Source organism: Euprymna scolopes, chromosome 25 (genome assembly GCF_053919585.1).
Source record: "Euprymna scolopes isolate OS-2025 chromosome 25, ASM5391958v1, whole genome shotgun sequence".
Classification (NCBI taxonomy): domain Eukaryota; kingdom Metazoa; phylum Mollusca; class Cephalopoda; order Sepiida; family Sepiolidae; genus Euprymna; species Euprymna scolopes.
In genome coordinates this window covers 92,752,165-92,768,013 of record NC_136506.1, presented here as the reverse complement: position 1 = coordinate 92,768,013, position 15,849 = coordinate 92,752,165, and the positions used below count along the sequence as shown (strand labels likewise).

Here is a 15,849-nt window from a genome sequence, read left to right as displayed (position 1 = left end):
AATAATAATTTGATAAAAAGAAAATTAAAAAAAAAAAAAATGACAAAATCAATCAAAAATATTTCTGTGATTTCATTGCAAAACTGATTTTTTGTTTGTTTGTTTTTAACATGAACTCAGTTATTTATCTTTACGAAAATAATGATTTTTTTTTTTCAATGACTTGAGTAAATAACAAAAAAATTACTGGGGAAGGAGTATTAACAAAACAAATACGAAAGTAAACATATCCGTGCACCGTCAAAAATAATGTTGGCCAGATTCTAAAAGTTGTACTTGAATAGCATTTAAGTTAACAAATCAAACTTTGATTCTGACTAGCCAATTTTTATTCGTTATTGTTGCACCATATTATTTGTTACAATTTATTTATTTCATAAACATCTGATCTAGCAATTTGGTTCTTCTTCAGTATTGTAGCAAAATCCAAAACTTGAAATATTGAATCTCAGGTGAAACCAATAGTATCTATTGAATCGTCATGTCACAGTAATGAACATATCCAAAAAACGATAAAGGTAGAAAATTAATTATTAGTGAAAATATTTTTCGAAAATAATTAGCGAAAATTGAGTTTGCAGATAAAAAAAAAAAAGAAACTGGAGGGTTCTAATTATAACAACAAAAGGAGGGAGGTAAATATTTTTCTGAAAACTGAAAATCTTTGACCAATTTAGCAAAACTCGATTTTTGTTAACTATCTACGAAAACCGTTTTCATTGATAATTAATTTCCTACCTTATCGGTTTTTGTAATTTTTGGATATATTTATTACTGTGACATGACAATTCAGTAGATAACATTGGTTTCGCTAGAAATTCAAGGTTTCATTTTTCGAATTTCATTATAACAAAGAACTGGCTGTTTTCTAGTTAGAAATTCTTAAAGTCACCTTAAAATAAGTTATTTTTTGAGATGATTGATTACTCGTATTCTTTGGATTGCAAGGACGTGTCGCATAGAAGATAAAGTACTTAGTAAAATTTTCAGCTATAACTTACACTCTTTTGGAGATTGAAAGTCTGCAAATTACTTAGGGCTTTTTACCCAGTTATAGCTGATAGAATGAGAACATGCTACCTCCCGTGGATTTAAATAAAGAGTTCCCTTCAAAATTCTGCACAGATTCCTAAGTTCGACAAGATACCACTGAAAAAGGTCAGAAATTACATCAAACAAAATGTTGTGAAACTACAATCCCTTGTGCCCCCTCGACGTAAATACCCGAAACTCAACAAGCAGCAAAATCCCACCCCTACACAGTAGAGATCCCTAGATGTAAGAAAGCCTTCTATTCCAATAGTTTCTTCCTCAGAATTGCTAGACTTTGGAACTCCCTTCCAGGTTCCTGCTTCCTAATTGTACTGACATTCAGAAGTTCCAGTGTAATCTTGCTGCTAAACTCCCTACATAGTACCCCTGCAACTTGGGTCCCTGGTAGTAGCCCTCTACATCAAAGTGGCAATGTGCCTTGTTTGGGGTGAAAATGTAATTAAAAAAAAAAATTTTTTTTAAATAACACTTAAGATGAGAACAGTAGTAGAGGAATCCAAATAATATAAAGTTAAGGTAAATAACTCATTATTTGAATAAGAGTTATCGTTCTTTGTTTTTATTTAAAAAAAACAAAAAAAAACATGATTATGGAACATAGGAAATATTTTACAAAACAAATCTCAACAACGGATCCCAGCCAACACCGGATCTATACAACTAGGTAACATAAAGTACAAACAAATAAAATTGTTGGGTCCTTGTCCAGAATTTACCCCTATATTAAAAAGCAAAAATAAAAAAAAACTGTATGATATATGTACCTGTGATGAAACAAAAATATCATTAAAAAAAAAAGGTTTTTAAATCACAGAAATTGATAAAGTAGTTTTATTTTTAAATAAGAAGAGCTTCTTGTCCACCATTTTAAAAACAATATGGAAAAAAACAAAAAAAACAAAGGGAGTTAACTCAATAACAAAACTTGCAAGAGTTATGTTGTAATGCCTACGAATTCCCATTAATAGCTTAAAAATGATTTTCTTTTATAAAAATGAGACTACCTGATCAATTTATATGATTTTTGGAATATAATATTTTCGTTTTGTCACTTATGTACATCAAAGATTTTTCTTTATTTTTGTAATTTCAATATTGGAGAATTTTGGACAAGAACCTGTTTTGTTGAAATTTTTCAAATTTCAAGCAAACTCTAATCATTTTAAATCTTGTCAATACAAAAAAAAAATAACAACAATTATCTCCAGTCATGTTTTACAGTTCCTGCTATTCTTTTGACGGCTTTGAAGGTTCAACTCCCTTGCATTCCAATTTAAAGGGGCCAAGGGTGCCTCAGTAGTATGATCTCACCCTTAAACAGGTATGTCAGCTTACAGTTTAATAGAACTCTGTAAAAAGATATAAACAAATGTCATCTTAAGATTTCTCGTTAAAAATCCATGATTAAACGGACGTATACTTCAGCCAGTAAAACTATGAAACAAAAAAATTAACAGAAGCTTATTACATTTTTGGAAAGTCGTAATACGTGGAGAGATTGAAAAGTCTGGTATGACGGACTACATATGAAGAAAAAAAGGGGACACCATCTACCCTTATGGGACAAAGTAAAAATTACAGACAGAGAAGAACTTTTAAATGCAAATATTTGTTTTCTACATTTTAGATATTATACATACGGGGCAACGCCAATCAAGAAAATATAAATTTTGTAGGCTTTTGTTTAGCAGTTTTGAACTTTTAGCTGGACATATGAACATACAAACACACAGACAATTATCCTTTATATAATAGACTAGCGGGGGCACCCAGTATTGCCCGCATGTTTGGAGGTGTGTGTTGAAAAAAAAGTTGTAGTAGGCAGGCAGGCTCGAACCCGAAGCCTTGACGCAAAGGCGAAAAAGTTCTAAAACATAATAACCCTCTGAAGAACCCCACCTGAAAAAACCTTTGCTGGACATACAAAAACGCACGCGGCCGTTTTGTCTTTTATATATATACTAGCGGGGGTACGCGACGTTGCCCGGGTGTTTAGAGGTGTGTGTGCTGGGGGGGGGGGAATCAAAACATAAGAATAAGCGAAGTAAATATTTTTAAATATTAAAATGTTAAAACTTTTTAAAAAAAAAAAATCGATAAAAAACACCCCCAAAAAAATAACGTAAGGCAAACGAACGATGTTAAATGTAAAAGTCGGAAAAACAAACAAAGAAAAAGCGAATGTGATGGAAAAATAAAACAAAAAAACAAACGTTAAAACTTCTTTAAAAAATGTGAAAAATAAAAACCAAAAAAAAAAAACCATAGAACGTGATGAAATGGCTTAAATAACCCCGTTTCAAAATTAAAATTTAAAAAAAATCGAAAAAAAAAAGACACCTTACACCACGATTCGAACCTAAAACCTTTAGCAACTGAGCTAAGACGATGTTGACGAAATTGGATTAGTTTTTTTAAATATTAAAACTAAATCATGTTCCGACGTTATTTGCGCATGCGTAGGAGCGAACTTGTCATGAGAGGACGGTTTTTGCTGACCCCTCCCTGTATGTAGAAAACTGATGATTTTAGGGTGAAGGAATTAATGTTTTTGGCCATTTTTTTGATATTTGTCGGCCGAATGTTGGAACTTTAAAATGATACCAATCTCGTGAAAATCCGTGACCCGTGTAGAAAGTTTTTGCAAGACATACAAACACACATACATACATACATACAAACACACATTTTCAGACAACTGTATCGACTCAGTATTTTACGCAATCCATAATATTAAAAAAGGTTCTTTTATAAATCTGTCAATGTTTCATAACAATGCTTGCTTTTGTTTTTTTTATATAAATAAAAATATGAGAAATCTATTTGTAAACCCGGAGTAGGGGAAGCGAACGAATTACAGATTTCAAAGTAATTTTTTTATTTATACAGTCCGTTTTTTGGGGGTCACCCGTATAAAGGAGTCCCCACTTATCAAGACCTGAAGGCTATTCGAGGATAAGAGTTAATGAGTGTAAGGTGGCCACAGTAATCGTTAGTACTGGAAATCAGGCATAATTTGATTATTTAAGGGGATGGATCAACAAGAACTTGTTTGCATTGGACTTGAAGACAATCATTTCGTAGTTAGCTGGAAAGCAGGCTAGCAGAACAGAGTTCCACAGGAAGGCAGTTCTAGGAAAGAAGCTTTGTTCATGGAATCTGCATATAGATTTAGATACAGACACATAGTGGCTGTAGCCAGACAAGTGTTTTTGTGAAAGTTGTGCAGGGATGGGGTCCATTAAATGATGTTCAGACAAACATGTGTCATAAAAATAATAACAGAGAAGAGACAAACTTGCAGCATCTTTTCTGTGGGAAAGATGCTGCAAGGAAGAGAAAAAGGCATCACCTACGAGGTTTCGAAGCCAGTTTTGAATTCTATCAAGGCGGAATACTTGCTCCAAGCAGCTCCTACCCAGATGTGACAAAAGTATTCCATCCTAGGACGTACTTGGCTCTTATGTAGGTAGAGGTTTAATTGCATCAGCAGTGAAATATCTACTGGAGTGGTAGAATGATCCAACCATATTTCTGGCAACCTTGGCAACAGATTTCATGTACATGTTCTATCAAACAAAATAGTTATATATTAAAAACAAAAACATTTTAGTTCTCAAAATACCACCATTTTGGTTTTTTAATTTTCTTCCTTTGAAGATTGTAACGCTGGGTATGGGGCAGCCAAACCAGCTGCCAACATTGCCCTGCTTTTTATTGAAACCAACCGAGAGCTCTTTTTAGTATCCTCGTTGTTCCCTTAAGTGTTATTGTCTGGATATATCATATCACATGCTTTAATAAATAATGATACACACAATATATTTGAAGAGTTTTTAGGAAAGTAATGATAAAACCATTAACGCTATAAAATGGCCATTAGGCGACATATTTTTTTTTTTACTCTCCTGTGTTAAAAGCTTGGTGCCACTCCTCTGTAATTAATAAGTAAAGTACAATACTCTTGATGTATCTGTTCCAACTCATGTTCCCTGTGAACGTTAAGCAAAGGAGTTTGAAAGAAGTACTTTTCAGGTAATGTATCTTTAGCCATAGCTATTGATGGTTGAGAAGATTTCTTGCAATTATTAAAGGAAACGAGCTTAGTCTTAGTAGCATTGAACGTTACCATCCATTTTTGATCCCATTCCATTAGACTGGAGGTTTTCCTCAAGGGTTCTCGTTATTGCCTTAGATGTGTGTTCATTTGTTTTCCCTTCATGCCTGTTATAGAGCATGGTGTTGTCAACAAATATACCCATCTCAGACTATTTTATCAGGGAGGTCATTCATGAATATCAGAAATAATAAAGGTCCAAGGATAGACCCCTGAAGTACACTCGCATTTATATAATATTGTCTAGACGTACGACCATCGAGAACAACCTGGATTTAATTATGTTAAGTATTTTTCCAGTCATACCGTATGATCTGATTTTTCTGAGAAGACCATTGTGCCATACCCTATCAAAAGCCTTAGATATATCTAGGGCTACTGCCCTCTCCTCCACCCCCCCTGCCTTATCCAATGCATGGTATATACGTTCAAAGATTACAGTTAGGATATCTGCAGTAGAACGGGCTTGTCTAAATCCATATTGTTTGTCAGATAGAAGTTTAGCAACTGAAAGGTGGTGGACTAGAGCTGGATTAATTATGGACTCAAATATTTTGGCGAAAAGAGGGAGGGGGCTAATGGGGCAATAATTTGATGGGTCAGTTCTTTTGCCAGAATTCTTGTAAACTGGTATAACAGAGGCAGTTTTCTAGCAGTCAGAAAAGCATGATTCGTTAAGGCATTTGTTGAAGAGTTTGGAGAGAACTGGAGCAACCTCAGCAGAGCATTTTTTTTAATAGTACCACCAGGATGAGATCAAGTCCATATGCTTTTGCGGTGTCTAGGATTTTTTTTATTATATCATGTTCTTCAGAAGGGGTGATTTTCAGATAATCTAGTGTGATTTCTGTCTGCAAAGGAAAATCAGGGAAGGAAAGGTAATGCACCGATAGCAGTATATCATAGTACCTAATGGTGAAAAATTCAACAATATGAAATTGAAAAATAACATGGAAGTCATTGTCAAGCCTGATTCAAAGAATGTGGGCTCTTGTTATCAAGCTTGTAAACTTCTCACAGGTGTCAGTATCAGGTATCTCATAAAAGTAATGATTTGTCTGTGCAGAGAAAGAGTTGGAGGAGAAGGAATAGGAGAGAGGTGGAGGAAGAGGAGAGGTGGAGGAGAGAGGAGGAGGAGGAGGAGAGGTAGAGGATGAGGGGGAAGGAGAGAGGAGGAGGTGGAGGAGGAGAGAGAAGGAGGTGGAGGAGAGAGGAGGAGAGAAAAGGAGGTGGAGGAGAGAGGAGGAGAGAGAAGGAGGTGGAGGAGAGAGGAGGAGAGAGAAGGAGGTGGAGGAGAGAGAAGGAGAGATGAGGAGGTGGAGGAGAGAGAAGGAGAGATGAGGAGGTGGAGGAGAGATGAGGAGGTGGAGGAGAGAGGAGGAGAGATGAGGAGAGATGAGGAGGAGGGAGGAAGAGGTGGAAAGAGGAGGAGCTGAAGGAAAGAAGAGGTAGAAGAGGAGAGAAAGGAGAAGAGAAGATGACGAGAAGGAATAGGTGGTGAGGAGGAGCGGAGGAAAGACGGAGAACTCACTTCCCTGTTAAATACATCAAGCTTTTTTGATTTTACAGTGTTAGGTTAGGAAGACACTTAGAGGTTATGGAATGCCTACAATGTTTTCACCAGAAAATTTTATAATTTAAATCTCATAACAAAATACAATATATTTAAGGAGATTATGACCTCATAAGCCCCTTAGGAGAGAACTTAGAGATTCAGTAATATGTCCATTGTCTTTGCTGGCATATTTTCCATAAGAAAACAGATTTTCTGTAGATTCTCTAACCTTTCTTTCTATACTGAACACAAAAACATCACACCCACCATGCTATATGCATACATTTATAATAAAAATTACAAAGATAAATATCTTTATATTATGTGATTTTAATAAAAGAATTTGAACTGTTAATTTTAACTTCAAAAAAAATTTTTTCTTTTTTATACAAACGAGTCACCACTTATCAAGGTCCAAAGGCCACTCAAGGATAAGGTTTCATGAGTGTATGGTAGTCAATTGGACAATATCATTGCAATTGAAATTTGGTAAACTGGATTACTTAAGAGGATGCCACATCAAAAACTTGTTTACGTTGGACTTGAAGACGACCATATTGTAGTCAGCCAGAAAGCAGGGAAACAGAAGAGAGTTCCACAGGCGTGCAGTTCTAAGAAAGAAACTCTGTTCATGGAATATATGTTTAGGTTTAGGCACAGATAAAGAGTGGGGGAAATTATTGATAGTGTTTTCTGTGTTTTTTGTGAAAGTTTGGCAAGAGGGGACAATAGACTGTCAAGGTAGGATAAAGCGCTTCTAGCAGCAGATGTGGCGACAGTCCTCTATCCTAGAATATACTTGGCTCTTACACAGGTAGATATTTACTGGAGCGGTAGACTGATCATTTCATTTTTCCAGCGACCTAGGCAACAGATTTGATGTAGGTATATCATTTCAGACCAGGTGTAAAGGTCAAACCCAAAAGTTTGTCAAAACATGGAGCCTCCCCAAGATGAGAGCCGTTCATTTCAATTGATGGAGATTCCTGATAGAGGTCAGGGTGTTGATGAATTAATCAAATATTTACTCTGTAACTCACTCTTAAAGGTGATGCATTTTATCAAAAGAGGAGGAGAGGTGAGGAGAGGTGGAGAAGAGATGATGATGATGATGATGAGGAGGAGGAGAGTTCACATTTCCAAATTTTTGAGATGAAGATTGATTATTTGTATTATTTAAATTTGAAAGACCTGTGGCATAGTGGATAAAGTATTTGATAAAATTACGTTATAAACACTCTTCTTAACATTGAAATCCGTAAGTGTAAGAGACCCATAAAATAAATTTGTGAATTACTTAGGACTTCTACCCAGTTATGGCTGATGGAACGAGAGCATGCTACCCTCATCGATTAAACAAAGGATTCTGTTTGAAATTCTGTGCAGATTCTCACGTTTGACAGAAAGACTTGAGTTCAACAAGATACACCTGAAGAAGGTCGGAGGTTACATGGAATGAAACGTGAAAATAACACTCAAGGTAAGAACAGTGGTCCAAAGAATCTAAATAATACGAATACATGTTTGCGTTAACTGTGAATATGTAAATCCAGTCTGATGAATAAAGGGTAAAATCAATGCACACCAAATGCAGAAATCCATATATAGCGATTTACTTGCCTCCATCGAGGGTAGAATTAGATACAAGGTCAACTTTTAATGTGGTGGAAAATACAACTCTTTAAAAAAGGGGGCAGTTTTGGCTGGGACAATAATAAAAATTGTCTCAGTCTAGGAGGAGCTCTCCTTCACTGACAGAGGACAGAAAAGATTAAGCGCAACATGAGAACAGATACTACAATCTGCTCCTAACCAAAAGGCAAAACAAATTTAATAGGCATTCATGTTGGTGAAGAATAGCAAGAACTAGTGTGCTGCGATAGCTGTGGAGGAAAGAGGAATTAGCAGGAATGATGTTAGGTGTTTGTATAGAATTCACTGTATATTAAAAAAAAAAAAAAAGTAAAAAAAAAAAAAATCTGAATGATGTCGATACCTGTGGTGAAATCAAAATATCATATTCCAAAAATCATATAAATTGATCAAGTAGTTTTATTTTCATAAAGAAAATCAGTTTAAAGCAATTAATGGGAATTTGTAGAGATAACAAGATTAATCTCAGAAGTTTAAACTATTGAGTTATCTCCCTTTGTTTTTTGTTTTAGATTGTTTCTTATATAGCAAAGACAACTGTTCTTCTGCTATTCATAAAATTCACTTTTTCTTATTTAAAAATAAAACTATTTGATAAATTTACATGATTTTTAGAATACAATATTTTCGTTTGGCCGTAGGTATGTACATCATAGATTTTTCTTTTTAATATAAGAGGAATTTTGGACAACAACCTGACGTTATTATCTAGTACAATATCGTAAAAGTATAAAACTAATTTTCAGCAAACATTGTATTTTTCATCAATTGCTATATATATATATATATATATATATATATATATACACACACACACATGGAGAAAAAAAAAATCATGTCAGATAAATCAGAGATATTTGAGATTACTACCTCTCAGTGTTTGTTTCAAACTAGTAAGACATGATTTAACAATTTTCTGACAAACCTTAAAAATATGCTTTTATAAGTTTATCTTGCTGTTTTATCCTGTTCCCAACCACCTGCCCGCGTCCTGTTGACTTTCAGCACTAGATAATCGACTAGTTGAAAAGAATAACCCATTTTCATGAACATTCAAACGCAACCGGTGATGAATCAAAGAGTTAAAAAGAATACTAAAAATAATTTTTAAAAAATAAAATAAGATTTAAAATGAAAATTAAAAGTGATTAAAAAAAAAATGAAAGAATTTCTTAAAGAAATAAAGAAACTAAAATAAATTATGAAAACTAAAATAAAAATCTTAAAAATTAAAAATAAAAAAAAATTTTTTAAAATGGCATAAAATATAATTTATATAAAATAAAAAAAATATAAAAAAAAATATTATGAAAAAAATTACTAAACCACTGTCTCTATTAATGAAACAAAATGGATGACGGAAACAAACTCTTGCCTAGATTTAAAAATTTAAATGTTTGGTCATTGTGAAATGCATTGAGAGGAGAACTTGCAGGTAAAAAAAAATAGATTTGGTTTATTTGTCTGCCCCCCCCCTAAATGCCAACAAAAAAGTGTTAAAAAAAAAAAAAAAAAAAAAAAAAGGGACTGTGAGACAATTGTTGACAGTTCTTACATTTCTTTGCTTACAATAAATGGTCGGATGTACAAGGTAAATATAGTCGGATGTTCAGGTTTTCTCAGGAGGAAGCTGAAAAGAAAAAAGGGAAAACAAATAGAAATTTGATAAAAGTAACACAGGTCAAAAACTGACAGCGTGAAATATTACAATTTTTTTTTAACAAATCAACCAAATATTTGAAAGCAAGATACATATTTTATATATATATATATAAGTTATAAAATATATATGGCGATTAAGCTACACTGAATATTCCGCCTGAAGAGTCCTAGAGTGGATGAAACGCAGAATATTCAGTGTAGCTTAATCGCCATATATATTTTATAACTTACTAACTAGCTCTACCTACGTATTGAGCACTTTTTAAGTAAATACTTAAAGTTTACGCAAAAATTTCTACTTTCGTATATTAATTTTATGTGAGTAAATGAAGTAGTTATATATATATATATATTAAAAACTAAGAAACGAATGAGGAAAGAAGGGAATTTGGTTTCAGTTGGAAGACCAGTGGGGAAAAAATAAATAAATAAATAAATCTCACTGTTCAGGTGGTTTTAAATCAATAAATACTTCCAACTGATGTTTCAAAATCTTTTGTCTACACAGGCTAAAAGATTTTGAAACATCAGTTGGAAGTATTTATTGATTTAAAACCACCTGAACAGTGAGATTTTTTTTTTTTTTTTTCCTCACTGGTCTTCCAACTGAAACAAAATTCCCTTCTTTCCTCATTCGTTTCTTAGTTTTTAATTTATCATTCTGACGTTTCCTCTTAGAGGGTCAGACGATAAGGCCTTAAGGAAAATTTTAATAATTTCACCTGCCCGTTTTTTTTTTTTGTTTTCTTTGGTATTTAAATTAAATTATGTTTCCTCTGAAATTTCTCCTTCCATTTTGCTGTACCAAGAATTTACTTATATATATATATATATAGGGGAATTAAATTATGTAAATTAGCTAGTGTTGAGACGATTAATCGGAATTGAGAGTATGAAAAAAAAATGGGAATTTTGGATGGTATCAGCATTGTTATCAGAAAAATTTGTACCTATTTTCCTATGCTAAAAATGATTCATTGAATTATTTTTTTTTTATTTGATTTTGTTTAAAACAAAATTTTCCACTGCTTGTAGTAATAAAATAACAAATATTCATTGATTTTAAACGACAGTGAAATTAAAGACTGTAGATAATGCCTCTCCTACATGTGTTTTTACGTTTGACAACATATGTGCATATTTGACGTGTTTTACAGTAATCAGGAAAAATGGGAATTTTATAATTAAATATTTAGAGATTTATAAACAATCAGATTTGAAAATTTAGTTAGGAATCAGTAATTGTATTGGAATCAAAGAAAATATTGGGATCATTCAAAATAAACATTTACAAAATTTATTGTTTCAAAACAAGAAATACAAAATACAAACAATTATTTCCTTCAACAATTAGGCATCTTCTGTCAGAGGAAAATAATCAGTAAAAAAAAAAAAATTCTATCGACTTGCTATAACATTGTTAGCATAAATAATTGAACATTGATGTTCAGAAAAGAGTGTAATACTCGAAAAAGTGCACAAAAAAAAATTTCTAAAGTCATATCCATGTCATATAATAACATGGAATCAATGAAGTTGGTTGAAAATTAAGTACAATCCTGTTATGAGGATATCCACAGACTTGGTATGAGAATGTTCAGATGGGGTAGAACTGTAGTTCTTAGATAATTAAGTTAAAATTGAAACAATGTGTATAACAAGCCGTGCGTGCATGGTCCCCCTCTTGTGCTGCATGTGAAATGGCGCCAAAAAAAAAAATACTGAAGAAATGATGAATGTGAGAAGTGTGAAGGGCCAACGTTGCCGTCACATTTTCACCAAATTTCAGAAAAATCCAATGGATGGGGCAAAAGTTATGGAGTAATTGTGACCCCTTTTGAGCCCCTGGGAATGCCGAATCCCAGTGAAAATGGACAAACAGTGCAGTTTCACACCTTTAGACACGTATATTTGATTTCAGTACTATGGAAAACCACTATATAGACATACATATCAAGTTTTTGAGTAATATGAAAAAAGAGCTACAAAAAGGCATTTTTTTAGCCCTAAAAGTCTCAGAGGGATGCGAACCAGAATTTTGCCAAGGTTGCCCATATTGAATTTATATTAAGAACAATGGCCTCCACATTTTGGCTAAGTACCAGGAAAATCTAATGGATGGATCAAACGCTATGGAGCAAAAAGTGTCATTTTTACAGGTAAAAAAAAACCCTGCTGCATTCCATTATTACAGTAAAAAAAAAAAAAAAGTCGCATCTTCAAAAGTTTCATCCATTGTATTTTTAAAGGTTAAAGACTATTTTTTTAAAACTTTACAATAACATTTACTTTTCAATTATAAAAAAAAAAATAAAGTTGTTGCAGCTTTATTTTTAAATGCTTTCATCTAATGCAAATATTGTTTGTTCATTCGTTTTAGCGTTGTAAATTCTGATATGAAAACAAAAACGATTTTCTTAATATTTGCGTAAAGACTACATTTTGTATTATTAATGTTATAAACTTTGTTACATTAAAAAAAAAAAATTGTCGTAAAAAACGTAAAAAAAAAAAAAAACATTTTTAAAAGATATCTACACGATTAGCAGAAAACATACACCAACACTAACTTAAAACCGTAAAAAAAAAACAAAAAAACATTGAAACTTTTAAAAAGCTTATAAAAAAACCACAAAACATGGAAATCATATATTGAATATCACTCCAATATTCCTACATTATGAGGTCAAGGTGTTTGAATATTGGACTTTAAGGTAGGATGCTATTAGCCATGGCAATCGAAGTTGTAAAAGTTTTCTTACAATTATTAAAGGAAAGCAGCTTTGTCTTAGTAGCATTAAATGTTACCATCCATTTTATGTCCTCATTCAATTATAGACTAAATATTCAGCCATTGGCATGTATATGTGCAAGCAGCTTATCCTGCCCTGACAGCGCTCAAAATAGATTTTGTAGCCTAGTGGCGGATGCCCTTTTATCTTCCCTGCAACCTCTTTCTCACAGAAGAGACGTTGCAAGCCTGTTTCTGCTTTATCGTTATTTTCATGACAAGTGCTCCTATCTTTGGTCTGCCCCCCTGTCCTGACTTTCACAAAAAACACTCGTCTAGCTAAAACCACTATCAATAATTTCCCCCTCTCTTTACCTGTGCCTAAACATAGATTCCATGAACAAAGCTTCTTTCTTAGAAACTGCACACCTGTGGAACTCTGTTCTGTTTTCCTGCTTTCTAACTGACTACAATATGGTTGTCTTCAAGTTCAATGTGAACAAATTCTTGATGAGTCATCCCTTAAGTAATCCAATTTACCAAATTTTCACTGCTAACGATTACTACAACAGGTTCCCTTTGACTACTGTACACGCATTAACTCTTATCCTCGGGTGGCTTCCGGGCCTTGATAAGTGGTGACTTTGTAAAAAGAAAAAAAAACTGGACTGTTAGCTGAGAGAGTATTATAAGGTACGTTTTAAAAAATAAAGGCTAAAACTTTCATAATATATCAAATTGAAAAATAATGAACTTCAGTAAGCTTAAGTTAATATATGCCGACCAAGGGAGACAATTCATTCTTTTAATGTCATGAATTGTCTCCCTTGATCTTCCAATGTTTTAATATTTATGTATGAAAATTTTGCATTGATAAAAATATAAGGAATTTAGTACAGAATCGGTAATTGTAATGGAATCGAAAAGAATCTTGAAATCGTCCCACAACTAGTGTGTGTGTGTATATATATATATATTATATATATTAACCCTGCGTTAGTCCCATGACCTGTTTTATCACCCCAATTTTGCTTTAATGTTCATAATTCCTCGTTGGTAACTTATTTATTTTCCTCCCTCCCAATACTCTCCTGACTCAGTGAGGGTATAGCACACGTAATATGGTACAATCGTATCTCAGTTTTTGTTGGAGGTGAATCAGATTGAAAGGTAATGTTTATGTAATGAACTCGTGTTCATTTTTCTTGCTATTTCAATTTCATTTGTGTTCATCTGAGATATTAAAAAAATAACACAAACTGGTGAATTCTCTGGGTATTTTTAAATAAATGTGATGTAAATCTAAGATTTTGTAATTTTTCCTTAGTTTCATAATTTATTTTATTATTTTATATGGGATTATTTTATTTCTTTTATTCATTACTTTTCCAGTCTTGTAACTATAAGCTTAGCTAATGTAATATCTTTATTTTTCCTTAGTTTTATAATTTATTGTATTATTTTATATGGGATTATTATTTTATTTCTTTTATTTATTACTTTTCCAGTCTTGTAACTATGAGCTTAGCTAATGTAATATCTTTATTTTTCCTTAGTTTTATAATTTATTTTAATGTATTATTTTATATTAATATCAACAAGATACAAGTGATTCAAACTATTCAACAGGGATTGTAGATTTATCCTGAACCAGCAGGATAAGTATATTTTACAAAATAATAACATTACAAACATATTTGCACTGGGGCTAAGATGTCAGATTTTCTTTTACTTTCTTTTCCACCTTTGTGTCACGGGTTCAAGCCTGCCTGCCTACTACCAATTTTTTTTTTTTTTTTTTAACACCTCTCTTTACCCTGGCTACCTACTGCTGTTTTGATTCCCTCCCCATGCTACTACCATTTTTTTTTTTAAACCTCTCTCCACATTCACGGGTTTGGGTTCGAGCCTGCCTGCCTACTACCACTTCTTTTTTGCTCAACACACACCTCCAAACACCCGAGCAACGCCGGGCACTCAGGCTAGTCGCATATAAAATCAGTAAATGGAGACTTACTGTTTTTTGGGACCGGAATGGCTGGCGTCTTTGATATTTCAGGATAACATCCTTTTGTCAAAAAGAAAAAAGGTGTATTGAAACATTTATCAGTTTTCACACCGTTTTTATTTTTGACAAAGGGATATTATCCCGAAATATCAAAGGCATTAATCATCCCGGTCCCAAAACCAGTAAGTCCCCATTTACTGACTTTATATGCGATGTTATATGCGATGTTATATGTGATGTTATATGTGATGTTATATGCGATGTTATATGCGATGTTATATGCGATGTTATATGCGATGTTATATGCGATGTTATATGCGATGTTATATGTGATGTTATATGTGATGTTATATGCGATGTTATATGCGATGTTATATGCGATGTTATATGCGATGTTATATGCGATGTTATATGTGATGTTATATGTGATGTTATATGTGATGTTATATGTGATGTTATATGTGATGTTATATGTGATGTTATATGCGATGTTATATGTGATGTTATATGTGATGTTATATGCGACTTTGAAAAATAAATAGACGTACAGTATTTTATCATTCTACAAGATTTCCACCTATTTGTCTATTTTTGTTCATTTTCCACACCATTTCTAACACCTTGAATGCCTACTGGTGAGAACTTGAATGGCTACTAGACACTGTCCTCGAGTGTCTATGGTCTCTCTGTACAGGAGTTTGTCAGAACAACCTGGCATGAGGATATTTTTTTCCATAGAAATAAATCATGATCAAATATTCAAAATCATATCGTATTCACTGCCCAAATAAGATCTCCTCACTCTGGCTAACCCACATTAGTTTTTATGAGGAATGGTGCATCTTCTCCAACTGATGTTACCTCAAGGAATAACACGAAGCTGGATACTCCACCAGACTAGATAAATTCTTGTCCTGGAATCCAGTAAGACCAAGGGACCAAAATAAAAGATATACTACAACATATAAAAATGGTTAATTGGGGAGAGGAAAATTATGTTCTCAACTTCTTTATTAACTCAGTGTTTGAGAAATAAAGAACTTAAATGGAACATTCGAATATCTATGTAT

The 15,849-nt window shown here is 33.0% G+C and overlaps 1 protein-coding gene across 1 annotated transcript in view; it reads right to left on the bottom strand.

Moving 5' to 3' along the window:
* Nucleotides 1-2,121: 2,121 nt before the first annotated feature.
* LOC145247511 (centromere protein I-like) overlaps nt 2,122-15,849 on the bottom strand; it is a 107,068-nt gene continuing 93,340 nt past the window's right edge. The window contains exons 19-20 of the mRNA XM_080109325.1: nt 9,934-10,008; nt 2,122-2,402 (exon numbers count right to left, since the gene is read on the bottom strand). Of these exons, the coding sequence (XP_079965451.1) occupies nt 9,988-10,008 (21 nt within the window). The 3' untranslated portion in view covers nt 2,122-2,402; nt 9,934-9,987. The remainder of the gene's footprint in view (nt 2,403-9,933; nt 10,009-15,849) is intronic.